Source organism: Mytilus californianus, unplaced genomic scaffold, assembly GCF_021869535.1.
Source record: "Mytilus californianus isolate M0D057914Y unplaced genomic scaffold, xbMytCali1.0.p SCAF_5, whole genome shotgun sequence".
Taxonomy (NCBI): domain Eukaryota; kingdom Metazoa; phylum Mollusca; class Bivalvia; order Mytilida; family Mytilidae; genus Mytilus; species Mytilus californianus.
In genome coordinates this window covers 28847967-28869683 of record NW_026262701.1, presented here as the reverse complement: position 1 = coordinate 28869683, position 21717 = coordinate 28847967, and the positions used below count along the sequence as shown (strand labels likewise).

Here is a 21717-nt window from a genome sequence, read left to right as displayed (position 1 = left end):
ATATGAATATATAATACAGGTTAATTCCTAAATAATAATAAATTTTAAAACATTTATTTAAAATGTTTTTATATAAGGTAATCTGGCGCAATACCCGCAAGGGTAGTCGCCATTAAACTCTATTTAGTAGTAGTAGTAGAACACACTCATAAAAACAAGCTGCAAATCAGAACACTACTAAAAAAATCGAGATGGACATCAGAAAACTACTCATAAAACAAGCTAGACCTCGGAACACTACGCATACAAACAAGCAAGAGCTCAGAACACTGTTCATACAAACAAGCTAGAGCTCAGAACACTATTCATACAAACAAGCTAGACCTCGGAACACTACTCATACAAACAAGCTAGACATCAGAACACACTAATAAAAACAAGCTAAACCTCAGAACATTACTAATAAAAACAAAATAGACCTCAGTACACTACTCATAAAAACAAGCTAGAGCTCAGAACACACTCATAAAAACAAGCTAGACATCAGAACACTACTCATAAAAACAAGCTTGACATAAGAACACAACTCATAAAAACAAGCTAGACCTCGGAACACTACTCATACAAACAAGTTAGACACCAGGAAAACACTCATAAAAACAAGCTAGACATCAGAACACACTCATAAAATCAAGACAGACCGCCGCACATCATAAAAACAAGCTAGACATCAGAACACTACTCACAAAAACAAGCTACAAATCAGAACACAACTCATAAAAACAAGCTAGACATCAGAATACTACCCATAAAAACAAGCTACAAATCAGAACACAACTCATAAAAACAATCTTGACATCAGAATACACTCTTAAAAACAAGCTTGACATCAGAATTAACTCTTAAAAACAAGCTAGACATCAGAACACACTCATAAAAACAAGCTTGACATCAGAACACACACTTAAAAACAAGCGTGACATCAGAACAAACTCATAAAAACAAGCTTGACATCAGAACACACTCTTAAAAACAAGCTAGACCTTAGAACACTACACATAAAAACAAGCTAGACATCAGATCACAACTCATAAAAATAAGCTAGACCGCAGAACATTACTCATGTAAAACAAGCTAGAACGCAGAACATTCTTCATAAAAACAAGCTAGACATCAGAACACACTCATTAAATCAAGCTAGACATCAGAACACTACACATAAAAACAAGCTAGACATCAGAACACTACACATTAAAACAAGATAGAGCTCAGAACACTACACACAAAACAAGCTAGACATCAGAACACACTCATAAAAACAAGATAGACATCGGAACACTACTCATAAAAACAAACTAGACATCAGAACACACTCATAAAAACAAGAAAAGCTCAAAACTTGGCTGAATTAAATGCAAACGATACAGTTACAGGGGAGGTAATGACGTTGCTAACGTAAAATGTTACTTTTCGCGACGTCAAACTGCGACATATCGGAAAAAGATGCATTTCTCGAGTGTTTTTAATAATTAGCATAAAAACGAGCACATGGAGCCCTCTTTTTTTAAATTGACATTTAACTCGATACTATATGAAGATTATTTGTTCCACTTTTTTATGAAAAAATCCCCAATGAATTTTTTTAAAATTAGGTAAATATGCAGCAAAAAATGCCGTTTTTTTCCAGAATATTCTAAAATGTAATTAAAATAAATTATTTACAAAGAATTGTTACACAAATGTAGAGCATAATTTTGTAAAGAAGATATTCCTGATCTTTTTACAAAAATCCGCATGAGTTTATGTTTTGAAACAAACAAAGTTAAGTGTGTCTGTCCAAAAGATAGAAATTTCCAAGAAACCGAAATTTTAAGTGAATGTCTAAAATTTCAACCCCATTTATCTCTTAATTTAGCACATGAAGGTATATTTTTTATTACATATTTGAATTGACTAAGTGAAAAATAGCTTGTTTGCGAATTTTCCTTAAAAAAATCACCGTGGGATCTAAACAGTTTCGTTGTCCTTAAGAGTATTTTTTTCTCGTAAGTTTTTTTTGTGAAAATGATCGCAGGTGTACTCCGGAAGGGGTTATTTCAGCAGTCTTGTTCCACCAGTATCCCCCTTAACCGTATTAACGCAGTATACTAGCTTTTCCATAAACTAGGACATCCCTAGTGCAATACTTATATATACATTGTATTGTACACGTCCTTAAGATATTCAGTAATAAAATGAATAATATACAAACGGACGATTACGAGGTTATATTGTTTACAACAAATTCAATTAATTTCTTATCATTTTTTGAAAGCACAAAAATTGAATCAGAAGTAAAACAGTGTAAGAAAAGTCTATATTTGTTACATAAATATCATTTAAATGTCATATATCTATCTGCATTGTTTTGGATGTGGACATATATTTCGGGTCATTTCTAGGCCATTTAAATGATAAACTTTGATTCACAAGGATGGATTTTGCAAAATTCATAAGTTAACGCATACAACTACGGAGGTGAATTTTGTTTTTAATTATTTGATATTGAAGTATAGCCACGGATTTTTTTTTTAACTAAGTGACTAAGATTGTTTCCGCAGGGCGACACACGATATATTAAAACTGAACGTATTAGGACGCACAACACAACAAGTACACAAAAATACTGCACTGTTGTATTGAAAGATTATACTTTTTGTAATCCATAAGAATCGAAGGTATGTACAATGAATATGTTAAAAAAGCATACATATGTGGTAACCAATCTATACCTCAGATAGTTTTTGAAGACTTAGTTTTATTTTAATCACTGCAAGGACTCGTCTCACTTCAAAGAGCGAGTTTTGATGAACAGTGAGCATTTAGGATGCTGATGTAATTGAGTTTGTAAAATTGTATATGTTACTCAAAAGAAGCTCAAAACTTAAAAAATTGAATAGCTTGCACTTGTGCGGTTGCGTTATTTATATGCAGCAATGCTTGTGTTGATTTATATCAACCCACAAAAAGCAACAATATTAGAAAGCTAAGAGCAATAAATTCAGTTTGAAAATTATTGCAGAGAGTTTGACACTATCAAATTGGACAGATTTTTTACAAATGGCAGAATTTTAAGGACTATAGGTACTGTTTGTTACAAGTCATTGGTTGAATTCCCATTATTAAGGTCGTCGTTAGCCAATTACAACGATAGTGTACGCTTAGAAAAATATTACCCAGTATGCATTAGATTCTAAAAAGGCGCATTGAAAAAATTTAAAGGTGAAATTCAATGTCATACTCTTGTTTATTGATGCTATAAAGTAAAAAAACGGAGGATGACCTTAGAATTAAACACATTCTTGTAAAAAAATGGAGAATCAATATACATTGTAAAAGTATTATTATGTCAGTATGAGATTTATTTTCCCAGTTGTGGAGACGCAGAAAGATGACCTTGACCGCTAATTTTTTCGCCCATACTGTTTATGACGTCCTAACTGATTAACGTTTTAGTCTGTGAAAAAATTAACTATTTGTTAGTTGCAATTTTTTGAGCTTTGAACTAGCTTTCAGTAACTGCATTTACTCTTAAATCGGTACTTGGTATTCTTTGTTATTTGATTAGTTGATATGTGTGCTTAGTACCGATCTTACGTCCATTTGAAATTATTTTTATCTCTTTGACAGCCATACCTCATCTCTGTAATTATGTGTTTAAAAATTTAACTTGGTCATTAAAGTTGAGTCTTATTTAATCCTATACTATTTTTGAATTTCACAATAAACTAAAACTACAATCAATATTTTCGATTGTAAAGTCGAGTAACATAAAATAAATCGAGTATCAATTGACGTAGCGAGTACTGTAAATCTCGTTAAAAGCCCCAATATATATATGGAAAAAAAAATTAAAAAAATTACGAGAGGAGTACTCTACATGTACGTGAAACAGTATTACGAGAGGAGTACTCTACATGTACGTGAAACAGTATTACGAGAGGAGTACTCTACATGTATGTGAAACAGTATTACGAGAGGAGTACTCTACATGTACATGAAACAGTATTACGAGAGGAGTACTCTACATGTACGTGAAACAGTATTACGAGAGGAGTACTCTACATGTACGTGAAACAGTATTACGAGAGGATTACTCTACATGTACGTGAAACAGTATTACGAGATCACTAAGTAAAATGTTAAACACTGAAGTCTAGCAAAGTTACAACTGGAGCACTTCATTGTTTTATTTGTGTATGAATGGCATAATTGATTCATTTAATCAAAATACGAGTGCTCCAAATTAATGACTACGAGATCTAATAAACATATCCGTATGTTCTACGCGTTTTACTCTCCGATCTGCCACCAAAGCCGGAAGCAGTTGATAAATTTATCATATCAGCCCGCTAAGCACCATTTCGGAAAATATGGAATTCACGTAAATTTACTGCTATTATCACACTGTAAAACTTAAAAGTTATTTACTCTATAAGTATATAATAAATATCGTTATTATTACATTTAAAATAAAATAAAATGAATGTTATGTGGTTAATTATATTTAGATAATATATACCTCATCAATTCTGTTTTTACAAAAAATGGAAACTTTATAAATCATTAATTATTAATCAAGAGAGGTTAAACATCTATTTTCAAAATTATGTAGTATTTGCAAGTGTGGTAATCCAAAAATAAGCACATTTATCCATGTATTTGATCACACAGTTAAACTGTTTCTACTGTATGCATCATGAAATTTAGGAGTATGTCCAACTTGAACAAAATATTCTATACCAATTGACAACCTACAATGTAATTGATAATATATTTGATTGTCATGATAATTATTTAAGCAAAAAATAATATTCGGCATTTTGAATAAATTTTCGTAGTAAACACAAGATCTTCGAATTTGACATTTATGGTTTCACAATGCATTAAACATGCTAAATATAGATTTTATATTGAACATGATAAAGTACTGGATAAAATAAGGATACTGGAGTATTTAGTCATTTTTTTGTAATTGTTCATTTTCTTTAAATGTTTGTATTGTGTCTTTTTTCTTTTGTTCCCTATGTATATATATCTCGTCCTGTATTAACGCATATTCCATTCGGAGTTTTCGTAAATAAAATATTTCGTACTTAGTATACACATATAGCCAAGTTGATTTAATGGTATACAAAGGTCAACTATCACCGAACGACTAAACAGAACCTCCAAAAACAATAGAAAGTCAAATATCCTTTATAGATTACACAAAATACACAAATATTATATTTTTGGCCCCCAAAAAACAAGGGATAAAATAAATTGTCAAAATAATGCAAGGTCGAAAACGCACGGCGAAAGAATACACAGAACTACAAAACAGTAGTTATATATATAGTAATTCTGATGTATGATCGAAAAAAAACCTTTTACATGAGGGATTCTCTTTTGTGATATATATTTAAACAACATTTTTTTTTATCTTTTATATATTTTATTCTCTTTGCAGAAATGCAGAAACTGTATGTTGTGTGTATTGTTCTTTTGATCGTCAAAATGTCCAATCTGTCTTACGGATTGTCCACATCTTCGGTGTTGGTAATGTTTCCCGAATTCAACGACCTTGTGACGAAAAACATCAAATCTGAAAACGAGATTCGATCATTGAAGAATGATGTGGCACGTCTACGACAGGATCTCAACAATTTCAAAACCCAGACAGGAAATGCTATTAAGAATTTGCTAAGCCTTCAAGGACTATAAAGTTATACAAGGATTTTTCTCAAACCCGTTTATACGGATCTTTTATTGTCTTAGTATGTACATTTATATTCTGGAAATGGTTATAATTGTATCTTTTTGATAACACTTGAAGTATAATCTTTTATTGTAAACATATCTGCCCTTTCTTTCTCTTTGTCAATAAACAAAATAGACATAATGCTTTTGTTGCAATGCCAATATTAAAAAAAAAAAACTCCTTACACAAAATATCAAACTTTGTTTGGGAGTATCACACTACGCAAGGTAAATCCCGTCAGTACAACAACCACATGTTTTTGCGAAAAAACCGTTAATTTTGTTTAGTATACTAGAAATTTGAATCATAATCAACAAATGCTCACATTGCAGTAAATAGCAGGATGTTCATTTACATCCTGACTTGTACAAGGTTATTTATTTTCAGTTTTTACCAGGCAAGCATATCCATTTCCAAATTCATCCTGCTAACTCCCCCAAACTTCAAACGGTCATCCACTTCATCCCCTTGATTATATTTACTTAATATTAAGTAATCTCAGAAAAAGTCATGAAGAGACTAAAACGATTGAATTGTAAAAATTCCAGGATGGCGAACGTTTTTCAATCCTAGATATTATTTACAACAAAGATTACGATTGATTACCTGTTTTGATTTAAGGTGAATGGCAAACGATTGACCCAGCGCTTTCCGTCTGCCAATTGCTTTTTGTCCGAAAGCATTGATCGATTGCTTTTTGTCCGCAAATTTTGCTTTTTGTTCCTTGCTTTTTTTCAGAAATTTTGGGTTTGTCCACAACGTTTGTTTTCTGTCCGTTGCTTTATGTCCGATTTGCTTTTTATCAATTTTCCCCCCTTTTTTCCGACAAAAAACACTGTATTGCGATAGCTGTCGACAGCGCAACAGGAACTACTTATCCTTCCAGAAAACATATTAAATTTTCGTTTGTATTGCTTAATCTGTTTTTTCTTCTGTAATATAGTGTGGATTAATATTTGTCTTTTTCCTTAAACAAATGCATAGTCTGTTCCTCTTCATTTTTTTGTTTTTGAATGCACCTCTTCGTAGTACGAATATCTAATTTAGCAATTGAAAATATTTACAGTCAAACTGTATCATTTAAATCCTGTTAGGACGAAAATACTGGCTTTTGAGCAGATTGCATCTTCGAGTATTGTTAGATCGCCAACAATTGCACCGATCCAGTAATAGTTTTGTAATATTTTGGTGCCGATTTCACGATCTTCTTTTCTGAACCATCCTCACAAAGATATGCTCGATACCAAAAGTTTGAGGGGCCAAAAAAGTCTAAAGATACTAATGTGAAAAAAGTTCGACCAGTATAGCTAAAATCATCTGACGTCTGGATTTGCCACCTTAGTTTACCTGTCGGTAAACATTGTAAATTAAGAGAGATGTTGTGATAAGGCGCCTTTTTGGCCACTTGAATTTGAAAATCAAAACGTTTCGTAAATCTACCATATAACTACCCTTCTGATGTCGCTAAAACATTAGGTTGTTAGACACATTTATTTATTTTTTGAAATATTTTTTTTAACTATTTGCGTTAAGGGTTCGAACTTCTTGAATTAAGTACCAAACTGCATCAACTCCAAAATTGCCTTATTTTGAGATGATTTTAAGTTACGGCTCTACCAAAAAAGTATTTTGCTACAATATGTATTTTACACAGGTGTGTAAACTATCTATTTGGATAAAGCTGTTGCTCATATCTCCTTTGTCTAGAAAAACAGCGCTATGTGTAAAATGTTCATATAAGTTCAAAAGAGAGTCGAAAGATACCAAAGGGGAATTCAAACTCATAAGTCGAAAATAAACAGACAACGTCATAGCTAAAAAAGAAAAAGACCAACAGACAAACAATAGTACACAAAACACTAGATAGAAAACTAAAGACTGAGCAACACGAACCCCAACAAAAACTGAGGGTGATCTCAGGTGCACCTGAAGGGTAAGTAGATCCTGCTCCACATGTGGCACCCGTCGTATTGCTCATGTACGTATAAACCCGGTAATAATTCTAAATCGGTAGGTCACGTTCGGGGGAAAAGGGGACGCGATTGTAGTTACGATATTTGGAGCATATCCGCTATCATCTGTGAAAATGGATATCCATAACGGTCAACCAACTCGTAATGGCGTCCGTAAAATTTAAGAAGGGATGATTTCAACTTCACCACTTGGAACTCTTGGTTTCATAGCTTCCTTGTGAGCAGCAACCCTCTATCAAGGAAATCATGATAGGAAATACAAGCCCTGGAATATCGTATCAACTGGGAGATATATACTCCGTATGCAGGCGCTGCTGGAATGTTGCTACAATTGGGAAGCTGAAATCAAATATATATGTCAATTTTAACATATTTATGACATCACACATGGCCTTTCTGCACAAAGTATCCAGATCATACTAACTTGTTCATTTAATATAGATCTTTCTTAGGGGTTAATAAATAATTGAATCAACTGATATCAAAAGTCAACCATTGTTTTATAACATGACTTCTTTTTTTTTTTATCTTTCTCCAATTTTCTAGTACTGAAGATATTTAACTGCCCCTTGTTTTTGTACGAAATTATCATCTGCTTTGGCAGTTGCTCACTTTTGTATGTTGAAATATTCAACAAAATGTGCTAAAAAATTACAATGAAAACTAGAAGAAAAATGAGAGTTTGCATGACGCAATAAGCATACGTCTTTGACGTTACCTTGGAAGAGCTATATTTAGGTACACGTTAGCCGTACCAAATCTTATATTTACCTCTCATGATTTTTTTTTCGCGGTGAATATAATGTTTTATCAAGGGAGATTAACTTTGTTTTTAGCCAATGAGAAAAAAAGAATTTTTATAGTCATATGATAACATCGATTCATATGTGTAATAGATATTGTACCTAATTCAGCACAACAGTCTTTCTGGTATAACAATCACCAAGAAAATTCTGAATTAAAATTTTAGGTAGCCAAAAATACATTCTTATGTCCATATGTCTACGCTGAGCTATAGCTATAAAGACCTTGTAAGCGAAGCAGGGACACATGATATGTATTTTAATCAGATTGCCTTCAATATTTGAGAGCATACATATCAAAATGCTCTAAACAGAATAGCCCAGTCATTCTTAGATAAAACTTGCCTGATGTAGTTAAAACCTTAGTTTTGATAGCATTACGTAATTTATTTTCCGGAAATTTAAAGCTTAGTCTGTCAACATCAAAGTAACAACATTGATATGATTTTGATATTGATTTACTTCGACATCAAGTTGTACACCTGATAACATTTTATTTCGAAAAAAATAGGCTCAGTAGTCCTTACATTCTTCACTCTTTGAAAGAAAGCCTGTCTAAAAGGTAATAAGTGATACCATAAAAATTGTAATAATAATAATAATAATAATAATAATTAAAATTATAATATTTTACCAAGCATTGGTGATCACTTCATGTCGATAGTGACACAATCTCGTTATTCTATTTCAGTGATGATAATATTCTCGCATAAGGGTTGTTTAGTATTATTTGAAATTAAATGTCAAGAGTTTTCCAATTCTTTCTTGTTATGAAAATCCTATAAATCTTTTCCGAGTATTACTTTGTATTATGCCAAATATTTGTATTATCCAAAATATTACAAAGTAATACTTGAAAAAGATTTATAATTTTTTTTTACAGATTTCAATATTTTTCAAACCTTCTGTGGATTTTTGCGTTCATAATAATACTTTATTCAAATATAATAACAGCTTATATAATATAGAGATATAATGATAATAACTTTATGTGCACCAATAGAAATTTTACAAAACATTCTTTAGATTAACAATATATGAATAATTTAGTGTAAATAAAATTCTATACGATACACAATACAAGCGGAGAATGGTATTCTGTAATGAAAATGGTTGATAGAAGGGATATAGTTACGATACTGTTGTCAGGTCATTAAAGATTATATATTTTGGCGTTAATATTGATTCACTTATAGGGTCTTTGCATCGGCACTACACACATTTATTTAAAAACCAGTTGTTGGCATGACACGGGTTATGTTCTTCTCATATATGTTATGATGGTATGATACTAAACCCCTAACGGGAAGGATTGTGCCTGATATTCATATGATGAAGACATAATCTTTCAATCAGTTTAATTGAAGTCTGGAGCTGACATGTCAGTTAACTGCTAGTAGTCTGTTGTTATTTATGTATTATTGTCATTTTGTTTATTTTCTTTGGTTACATCTTCTGACATCAGACTCGGACTTCTCTTGAACTGAATTTTAATGTGCGTATTGTTATGCGTTTACTTTTCTACATTGGCTAGAGGTATAGGGGGAGGGTTGAGATCTCATAAACATGTTTAACCCCGCCGCATTTTTGCGCCTGTCCCAAGTCAGGAGCCTCTAGCCTTTGTTAGTCTTGTATTATTTTTAATTTTAGTTTCTTGTGTACAATTTGGAGTTTAGTATGGCGTTCATTATCACTGAACTAGTATATATATTTGTTTAGGGGCCAGCTGAAGGACGCCTCCGGGTGCGGGAATTTCTCGCTGCATTGAAGACCTGTTGGTGACCTTCTGCTGTTGTCTGTTCTATGGTCGGGTTATTTTCTCTTTGACACATTCCCCATTTCCATTCTCAATTTTATGATTAGATACAATTCAATCCGATTTTTTTTTCTGCTGATTTAAAAAATATACCCAAATTATATAATTTATTAATATTTGTGGCAGATATCTATTGAACTTGTTTGTTCTCTATTCATAATGTTTTTCATCATTTTGGTCAACACATTTCATCCTAGCAGTTCTTTGATACATTAATTTACTGTATATAATGTTTTCAACCAAAATTTCAACTTTTAATACTGATTTTGAAAATATATAAAAAATCTATCCAATGCACAATAATTCATATTAGTAACCGTACTCATTTAAACATTAGAACGGCAGAGGACGTTTTAGCGCATCAATAGGATATTTTAGAGAAAAAATCGGACGTTTAAGCGCTAGCGTATAACCAATTTTAGCGCCAGATTTCAGTTAACCGATTTGATTGAAAAGGGAGATTATCAATAAACTAGAGAATGGAAACGGGGAATGCGTCAAAGAGACAACAACCAGACCAAAGAGCAGAAAACAGCCCTAAGGCCACCAATGGGTCTTCAACACAGCGAGAAAATCAATGTCAATTTTAGCAAATGTTAAAGAAATTAATTATAGCAGAAAAAATAAAATTAATATAGTAACAAGACAGCACAATATAAAAAAAAATATCATGTCCATTAAAATACAGCATTTTTAAAATATCAAAAAGTTAACAAGTCCGTTCTAGCCTGGAATGTATATCCCAGCGAACGTACAATATGAGCTCTTGGTATACATTCTGTGCAATGTTGTTAATTAAATTTTGAACGCGTCTTTTCCATCTCCTTAACTTGTCTTATCTTGTCTAGATTAAGGAGCAGATTCATCGATATGTCTTGTTTTAATATATGTTATTGTTTGTTATTTGATGATAATACCCAGAAAAACAAACTCGTATTACTTTTTTATTTCCAGTTCATTTCAATAGGATTTCTTTCTTTCTTTAAACCAAATTGTAAATGCAAACAACCATGTATATGTAAGAGAATGATAATCCCTTTCTTCATGATTAAGTACGAGCTTTAGCGAGTACTTATCATGATGAAGGGGATTATCATTCTCTTACAAACTTAGAATATTGTAAAGTGCTCAAGGCTCAAATGATCTCTTGATTGGTTTTATTCAAGAATTTGTTTCATTGTCCGTGAAATGTTTATAATTAATGGATGACTTCCCTTTTAGGCATTTCATTTATGTATTGGTCTTAATGATGTGTGGACTTACTTTTAATTAGGGAAATTTTAATAAATTGTGTTTTAGACATTAGATGACACAACGTTACAATGCAATTGTAGAAATTGTATAAGTTTCCTAATTGTGAGTATGAGTGTAAATTATGTAATATTTTAGTGAGGAATTATCTTTTAGTGTATCTACAGTTCAATTAGATAAATTCAAAATCAGAGTTACAACTAAAGTGTATTCCACGGCCAATTTTATTCCAGCTCTTTACAATAAATACTACTTAATTAACTAAATTTTAAAATTTGAAAGGAATTGCTTTTTATAGGAAATTCAAAAGTATATTCAATTTCCTGTATGTACCGGTATTTTGGAAATGACGATTCTTACTAACTGCGAATACAGTTATCTGACTTTTGATAAGCGTAACACATGTAGCTAAAGATTTAGGTTATATTTGATTTTAAAAGTTTTTTTCTTTTTCTTCTTGATATTGCTTATTTTTTGGTAATTTGAAAGTTCTAAGTATTCACTTGATAACACAAACGGTATCATTGTACTGCACAAGTAAACTTCAAACTTATTTTGATCATTTTTGTTTGTTTCAAAATCAACTTTAAATCAATAATCCTAATAAATGTGCTTCAGGCAGTTGTAACTCATCTATACAAATTCTTTGTTTTGAACTGTAAATAGGCCTAAACAAAAGGATAATCCCTTACTAAGAACATGATTTACATTCATTCTTCACAATTAAGGAACACCAAATTCTACACTTTCATTGGTCGAGAGCACTTTGCTATATTCTAATATAAATTATAGATTAAGTGTGGTGAGTATTATTCAACCAGGTAAGTTTTCGCTAAAATGGGACTACATGGAATACAGGTGAACGGATAAATTCAGCGTTTAAATTGTCTATTATGTTCTCGAGTTATTTTAAATTTTTAGCTTAAATGTCCTGCGCCCATTAGAAATACACATCAAAGAATTCTAATGAATGTTCTCAATAGTTGATGCCTTATGAAATCCCCATACTTCAGAGCAGTAATCCAATATGCTTGCCACATAATTATTATCAAATAGAGAGAACAAAGTTTCATGTTTATGATAATCATTTACCATTTACCATTTATATGCCATATCATTCCACTTTTCAATATCCAGATTTATTTAAATTTTGCTACTCAGGATATCAATCAATATAAGTGTTTTCTTATTATCAGATTGAAAGAAATTTCAGCACAAATTCGCAAATAACAGTTTTTCACTCAATTAATTGTCATTGTTAGTTTCTTTGAAAAAAAATGAAAAAAAAAATAAAAATAAAAATAAAAATAAAAAGCAATATCTCAGATAGCTCTTAAACGTAAGTAAAACATGAAAGAAAATACAATGTATAATAGTTGAAGAATAAAATAAAAACTGTAGTTATACTGTGCTTATCCTTTTCTTAATTTGACGCAAGTGACAATAAATAAAAATGAAATAACGCCACTTTATTAAAATCATTTCTGTCAGAAATGAATAAATGTTGCAAGACTTTATGCATAATAGCAGTATTCCATTTGGATATTCCTGCCTCCACTTATAGATGGATAGCTTCCGGCCCAGCTGTTTTTGTTATCTTTATCTTCGTCGTCGGTCTTTATATATTCATTGCGGACAGTCATTCCTTTCACCTGCTGACAAGTGCTTGATTTTCTCACAAGATAGAATGGCTTAGATGTGGGAAGTTCTATTGCAGTATTAGAAGGTCCATCAGATCTGAGAATGAATAAAAAATCATATTAATATGACAATAAAATGTCAACAAATATATATCTTTGAAAAACATATTCTTTGACTAATCATAAGTAAACTTTTAGCTTCGTTGACTTATTATAATTTTAACATTTAGCTTCGTTGACTAATTATAAGTTATCTTGTAGCTTTATTGACTAAATATAAGTTAACTTGTAGCATCGTTGATTATTAATAAGCTAACTTCAAGCTTATTATTATCACATGCTAGACAGGTTACCTGCAACAGTATTTTATCAATGTGTTTCTGTCATACTCTCCATCAGGCAAAGTTCCACCTACATCATTTTTATTATCAGAATCTTCGTCATCCCAATGTACATGTCCGTTTGCAAATCCTAAATGTTGTTTAAAAGAAAAGAATTGTTATTACATAAACAGCAATTCCTAGATTATCAACACTATTTGTGAACATTGAATGATGTGTTATTTTAATTTTGTTTAAACCTTTTTTATAGGTATGAGATAAATGTTTTGATAATATATACGAGAGAGAGAGAGAGAGAGAGAGAGAGAGAGAGAGAGAGAGAGAGATCGTGCATTACATTTATTTGTCTAGTAAGTCATATATTATATATATGTTTATAATATTTTTTACACTTTCATTTAAATTACAATAGTAGTAAAATGCTATTTCTCATATATATTTATACAGGCTAATGCTATGTTTGTCATACATTGATTTAAAAAAAAAACAAGAAACAATTTTCCCCACCAAATTAAACGTTCTTATTTAAAAAATGCATGTATCTAAAAAAATAAAGAAGCTCATGGACATACATCTGTTTTTCTATAACTTGATGCACTATGCATTAGCTATTGAAAACAAATGTTGTGAATGAAGTTGTTGTGTGAATTTCAGCAGTACACATACTTAATAAAATAATAAGAAGATATGATATGATTGCCAATAAGACAACTCTCCACAAGAGACCAAAATGACGTAGAAGTCATGGGAACTATAGGTCACCGTACGACCTTAAACAATGAGCAAAACACATACCGCATACAATAAGCTATAAAAAGCCCCGAAATGACAAATGTAAAACAATTCAAACGAGAGAACTAACAGCCTGATTTATGTAAAAGCCAATAAACGAAAAAAAAAATAATATACAGCAACAAACGACAACCACTGAATTACAGGCTCCTGACTTTGGACAGGCACATAGAGAATGTGGCAGGGTTGAACATGTTTGCTGGCGCCAAACCCTCTTCCTAACCTGGACAGTGATGAAACGGAACAGCATATAAACAAACTAAAAATCAGTTGAAAAGGGCCTAACTCATTAGATCGATATAAAGAAAGAAAAAAAAAAAACTAACAAAAACACAAAAGACACAAAGTACAAATTTGAGAGCACTCGCAGTAACTGAAAGCTAGTTCAAAGTCTATAACAACTAATAAGAAATCATGTATCTAAGACGGAAGATTTATCTAAATTTATATTTCAGCGGATAAAGAGAAATATTGAAGAAGTAATCATCAGCTCATCTTCAGTTAACATATTTCCGTTTAGATGACTTAGCAAGGAAAAAACAATGATAAAACGTCCTGCCTGTGTCTGATATATAAGACACCGGATTAAAGATAGTGTTCATTTTCTTGTTTGTTTAAAAGCTACATAACACTTGAAAAATATATTATAAACGCAGTTGACCAATCTTCAACAGGGCAACCGAACTAATTTAGTACATTTACATATACTATAAATTTTCGTTATTTCTTGCACTATGAACTTTTAAATATACATTTTCTATATAAGGAAATGCATGTAGCAAGTCAGGAATATGACAGTTGTTTATCCATTTGATTGATCTGTTTGAGCTTTTGATTTTTACATTTGTTAATGGACTTTCCGTTTCGAGTTTTCCTTGGAGTTTGGTATTTTTGTTATTTTACTTTTAATACACGTATGTGTCTTTTGTAAATATCAGTTTTATTTAACCATTTTTCCACCAAATTCCATTTGTTATCTTTACCTTTCAACAAGCGTTCGTCGTATGTCCGTCTGTATACTTACACACCAAACGTTTCTTATGATTAACGCTGATTAATTTGAAACAAAATATTACAGAAATCTTACTGGGAAGTATAATATGCTGCTTTCTGAACTACACCAATGAAGATCTGCTTACAATTCCGGAGCACTTGAGACCATCCCGGTTTTTGGTGGGGTTAGTGTTGCTCAGTCTTTGGTTGTCGATGTTGTGTTTTGTGTATGGATGTTTGTATTTTTTGTCGTTTTTCGTTTATTGCCATGGCATTGTCAGTTTGTGTTCGACTCATGCATTCGAATGTCCCTTTGATATCTTTCGTTTCTCTTTTATAACATTGGTTTTACGTCTAACTGATTTCATGTAAAATGAACTTCGACAGGAGAGTTTAGGTAACGTTTGAACTAGCAAAAAATATGAATTACTTCTTGTCCTGATAACAAAATATGAATTAAATCTTGGTCTCAGAGAAAAATATGTATTAATATGAAAATAAGGAGATGTGGTATGATTGCCAATAAGACAACTATCTACCAAAGTTCAAATGAAGAGGATGTAAGGCAACCGTACGGCCTTCAAGAATGAGAAAAACCACACCGTATAGGCGGTCATAAAAGGCACCGAAATGAAAAATATGACACAATTCATTTAAGAAAACTAACGGCCTAATTCATAACAGAACAATTTCTGAGTGGAACTGTGTATCAGCTCTTTTTTTGAAAGGCAATTATGTATCGAATCTTGTTCTGAGAGGAAAATATGTATTATAAATCTTGTTCTGATAGAAAAATATGTATTTAGATATGAAAACTACGCGTTATGAATCTTATGTGTCCGAAGTGCTTTTCTGGGATTTACCTTCATCGGGAATGCTCAAAGACAAGAGAGAGATTATGCAGAAGCTTGGCTTGGTGTTATGAAACTTTCGTGAAATAGAAGGATTTGGTATAATATAACCAATTCGTAACTGTTTTTCGGAAGGTACTTAAATGGTTAGCCCTTGTCTGAAACGTGTCTCGTTTTTAAAAAAGTGTCACACCTTCACAATAGCAGGTGCACATTAGCATATTAAAATCTCTACAATGACTAACATACCTAGTTGTTGTGATTAAGTAACAAAAATAAGGTACAGAAGTATCAACGTTCGTTATTGTACAAAATAATTTTAGAACATTATGATTTGTTAAAGTGTTTATAAAAAAATGAAGGATTTGTATTACAGCTTTTGATAATTTAAATTTTTTTTATGAATGTATTTGATTTGAATAACAATTAAAATAGAGTTGCGCCAAATAAAAATTTGTGGGTTTGGATGCCACAGTCTTTCTTAAATTTTTTTTGGATAAATGCTAAAAAAATTGCAAATCATTTAACAAAAGTCGCAGCTTAATGATGCTGTGATACTGTAAATCATAGTAAAAGAAAGGTTTCGTTCTAAACGGCAACATTTCTGAGTCATACATTTCAAAGGAATTTCAATAGAAGGAATTTTCACCGCATACCCCCAACCGGGGCCAAAAAATACCTTATCAGACAGACAAACCTTTAGGACACGATCCTCCTTTCCTTAGGATGCAATAAGTTCCTCTTGGCCATTGTACTAATTTCCATGTGGTCCAATCTGTAACCTTCTCCTCACGAGTCTTTGAACAGTAAAATGTTTTTGTGTTCCTACCAAATGAACCTAAAATGATCAAAAGAAAAAAGAAAAATAATTAACTAAACAATAGCAAGTTGGAAAATTGTTCATCAAATTGTTTTATTCCTACGACTCCCTTTAACAGCACTTGCAATCTGTAAGCAGTTATAGTTTCATTTGTGTGTCCATGAAATAAAATTACGCTAAAATGTTAGTTAAATAATGATGGAAGTCAAATTGAATTAAAAGAGTTGCGAATACTTATATAATAACATTAACGATACCATTTTTTCTGCACAACATGCACATTTCGACAAGAAATGTCTCTTCAGTGATGCCCGAGGCCAAAATATTTGGAAATCCAAAACTTATTAAAAAAGGGAAGAGCTGATAAAACCAAAAGTACAAAACGTATAGCCATAGGCGGGAAAGGAATCAGAGCTTTGCATTTCTTTTTTTTATTCGAGCGTCACTGATAAGTCATTTGTAGACGAAACGCGCGTCTGGCGTTCAAAAATCTTATCCTGGTGTCTATGATGAGTTTAAATTTAAAGTAAGTGGAATAAATATTTGAAAGTATGCCAAAAATCATGCATAGCTACATTGTTTAATTTTCAAGTAATGTTTCATACTGTATTTCAGGATTATGATTTCTAGTAATTATCAATATATGGTTACCATAAAAATGGTGACCATTGGACACCGAGTTTTTGTTATCACTATCTTCGTTATCCTGATGTCGCCATCCTTCGAACCATCCGGGTGGACAGCCTGATTTAGGTTTTACTAAAGTATATTTTCCCTGTGGCCACGGTACTACAAGAAACAAGAAAAAAAATGAATTATGCGTATTTTACCCTGTCATAAAAACCATATATAAGCATTTATACCAGCATATGATATACAAAATGTGATTCAATATTTGTGAAATCGTATTGAAAACCAGTTAACCATTCTGTAAAAAAACACCTTTTATTGCTTAGGGTATGCATTCTGTTTGTTAAAAAAAAGATATAGATAATAATAATCAGACACCAACGTTTAAATGAAACAGAATGCAATATGGCCAAACACTCCCCGCTCTCTATATCTATCATCTTAAACGACCCACAACACGAAACATTATTATAAAAATATACTTAAAACCTTCAAATGTACACTTATTTACCTGCATTAACACAAGCAACCACAAGGAACAAAGCCAAGATGTTCTGCATCATTGTATACTGCCACTTTTGTGAAAATCGAATGCTTTAAAATAAAAAGATACGAGTTTCAGAAATGGTGAAATAAAACACTTACGTTATATAGTTTATGCTTGTTTCATACAGGTAAGGCATGACCCTACCTGCTTACGACGCATATCTTAGGTTGTTTAAAATAGCTTGAATTAAAACCGGTATTCATTCAAAATGGTTAAGAAATCTGCGCCAGCTACAGTGTTTGCATGTGACTATGATGATTGTGATAGCAAAAAATCATAAGCGATCTGTCAACACAGTCTAATGTAAAATATTATGTTTTTAATGTCAGATCTTACTGAACGCTCATGAACGTAACCTGAATATGAAAAACTTGTGAAGTGTGTCAAATTTGCATCTATTTTGTACGACCCTAGCTTTAACTAAAATCCTACTGGTCTTCATTAACTCTGTATATACTGTTATGTACCATGAGTTTACATCTGCAGATTTCTATTGTTTTACGAATTTCCATTTTCATTTAAATATAGATTCTGCATTATCAAATCTTTCATATAAATATTGATATACTTATCAATATCTCTGATATAACATTTCAATATGAGCCATTTTTCTTTTTTTTTTAAATTCGTTTAAAGCGAAAAACACAATTAAGTTTTACTTACTCTAAAACACTTCCCTGCTTATCAATTGATGAATTGATATAAAAACACTATTGAACAATAAGTGTTTTCCTTTACACATGCGCGTACAACGCTGTCAATACTTATAAAGTATGAATAATAAACCAGATACATTAAAAAAAAACCACACACACACACACACACCCACCCCCCCCCCCCCACACACACACCCACATACCCACACAAACATACACACACTCTTTTATATTGTCGTATCTATAACAACATAAAAAATGCATTTCTTTCAATAAGGGATACATAGCAAACGGAGATGTCCACAATAGGCAAAGTGCAGTAAGAACAAGTGGTCACCTACAGGCCAGTCTCTCTTACCTCAGAGTTTTGGAAAACGACAGAACATATCATCTACCGTTATGTAATGTACCATTTGGAAAAACAAAACATTTCAGTAGACTATCAACATGGTTTCAGACAACATCGTTCCTGTGAAATTCCATTGGTGAACACCATAAAAATAGTCCCCTGCTCATTAGTTATGAGAGAACAAGTGGATATGCTTGTCTTAGATTTTTCGGAGGCATTAGGCACAGTTCCACACCAGAGGCTATAACAGAAGATGAGCCACGACGGTATCCGAGGAAAAGTACCCAGCTAGATTAATGCTTGGCTAACCCAACGAAATCAATGAGTGTGTGTAGATGGCGAAATGAAAACATTAAGTTCCGGTGTTCCCCAGGGAACGGTTATTTGATCCCCATTATTCTGCTGCACATCAACGTTATAGGCGATTTTATATCATCATGTACCAGTTTACCACTATTTGCAGAAGATTCCCTCCTGTCCACAACTAAGAGACATGCCAACAGCTTCAACAAGATTTTGCACAACTTGTAGAATAGGCAAGAGGCTGGCAGAGGAAATTCCATCCAGCAAAATGTTTTATCCTTAGGGTGACAAAAAACGCAACCCTGTTGTTTACAAAAACAAAATGATGGAGTATTACCTGGAAACTGTTCAGATCTACACATACCTTGGTTTGTTACTGACAAAGGAAATGAATTTGGACCACCACATATACATGATATATACAGTAACATCAAAAGCTAACCGAAAACTAGGATTTCTAAGAGAAAACTCAAACAAATGTTCACAAGATATAAAAGATAGTGCATATAAAACGTTATATATACACTTCGAGTTCACATCTGCATTATGGGACCCATACAGTAATTGCCACATTTACCAAATCGAAATGGCTTAACGAAGAACTGCCCGCTTTGTAACAAAAATTATTCCCAGGAACCAGGAACTGTTACCAACAACCTACAAACACTTGTTTGAGCAACCCTAGTAACACGCAGAAAAGGAGCCAGGCTCATACTCCTGTATCAGATCTTGCATCGAGAAGCAACATTCACCATTTAATATTACATCAAGAGACAAACCGTAACAACCAGATAATATCACAGAGACAGGTTTTCCAGGGTCAGGCCATCAACGGATTCCTATAATACACTTTATCCCTAGAACTACAGCTTTATCCCTACAACAATTGTGGACTAGAATCAACTACCTAAAAGTGCCCAACAACCGACGCTTTCCGGGTCTGTGTGTGGGTTTTCCTGAAAACTGTATTATCTGATTATAACCCAGGACAGTTGTTGCAAACATCACATAATTTTAAGTTGTTTGTGTTCTTATCAATACACGATAGTTTTTGTTTATTTTTAACCTTACGTGTGCTGGTATACACACGCGAGCAGTACATCTGCGTTATTGAAGTTTCGAATGCAGATTATCCATATAGAAGAACAAGTAGGAGATCAAACCCGATTTTACTTTTATAGGTTTTTATTTTTATAGGTTTGTTCAGAAATGACCCAGTTCCAAATCCACCATATCAAATGCAAAATATTTGGCTTTGTGAAGATCAGAGTGTGTGTGTGTGTGTGTGAGAGAGAGAGAGAGAGAGAGAGAGAGAGAGAGAGAGAGAGAGAGAGAAATCGTGCATCACATTTATTTACCTAGAAATTCCAATATTTTTAGATATATATATTTATTATATATTTTAAACACTTTCATCTAAATTACACTAGTAGTAAAATGCTATTTCTCATATATATTTTTTATACAGGTTAATGTCATACATTGATATCAAAAAAAGAAATAGCAACAATATTCCCCGCCAATCGTTCTTATTTTAAAAATGCATTTATTTGAAAAAAAAAAACAAAAAAACAAGCTCATGAACCTATATCTGTTTTTCTATAACTTAATGCACTATGCATTAGCTATTGAAAACAAAATGTCGTGAATGAAGTTGTTGTGTGAAATGTCAGCAGTACATATACAAATACTTAATAAAACAATAAGAAGATGTGATATGATTGCTAATTAGACAACTCTCCACCAGAGACCAAAATAATGTAGAAGTTATGGAAAATATAGGTCACCTACGACCTTAAACAATGAGCAAAACCCATACCGCATACAGTAAGCTATAAAAGGCACAGAGATGACAAATGTAAAATAATTCAAACGAGAGAACTAACGGCCTGATTTATGTCATATACAACAACAAACGACAACCACTGAATTACAGGCTCCTGGCTTTAGACCGGCACATAGAGAATGTGGCGGGGTTAAACATGTTTGCTGGTGGCAAACTCCTTACCTGGACAGTGGTGTAATAGAACAGCATATGAACAAACTATGAAAATCAGTTGAAAAGGGCCTAACTCATCAGATCGATATAAAGAACAAAAAACACAAAAGACACAAAATACAAATCTGAGAGTACTCGCAGTTATTGCAAGATAGTTAAAAGCCAATAATAACTAATAATAAATCATGTTTCTAGACTAAAAGTTTATCTAAATTTATATTTCAGCAGATG

At 32.3% G+C, this 21717-nt stretch overlaps 1 protein-coding gene and 1 long non-coding RNA gene across 3 annotated transcripts in view; one reads left to right on the top strand and one right to left on the bottom strand.

The window, feature by feature from the left end:
- The first annotated feature begins 2262 nt into the window (after positions 1 to 2262).
- LOC127702600 (uncharacterized) lies at positions 2263 to 5863 on the top strand. The gene is made up of 2 exons (XR_007982498.1): positions 2263 to 2657; positions 5432 to 5863. It is a non-coding gene; the product is annotated as an uncharacterized LOC127702600 (long non-coding RNA).
- Positions 5864 to 13013: 7150 nt separating this feature from the next.
- LOC127702591 (uncharacterized) overlaps positions 13014 to 21717 on the bottom strand; it is a 94730-nt gene continuing 86026 nt past the window's right edge. Inside the window, exons 1-6 of one of the 2 annotated variants that reach the window (XM_052206863.1) lie at positions 18843 to 18968; positions 18144 to 18226; positions 17654 to 17791; positions 16880 to 17020; positions 13559 to 13676; positions 13014 to 13302 (exon numbers count right to left, since the gene is read on the bottom strand). In XM_052206863.1, the coding sequence (XP_052062823.1) occupies positions 13080 to 13302; positions 13559 to 13676; positions 16880 to 17020; positions 17654 to 17791; positions 18144 to 18195 (672 nt within the window). In that variant the 5' untranslated portion in view covers positions 18196 to 18226; positions 18843 to 18968 and the 3' untranslated portion in view covers positions 13014 to 13079. Of the gene's footprint in view, positions 13303 to 13558; positions 13677 to 16879; positions 17021 to 17653; positions 17792 to 18143; positions 18227 to 18842; positions 18969 to 21717 lie in introns of those variants that run through there. The other variant, XM_052206862.1, reaches the window with a different exon arrangement.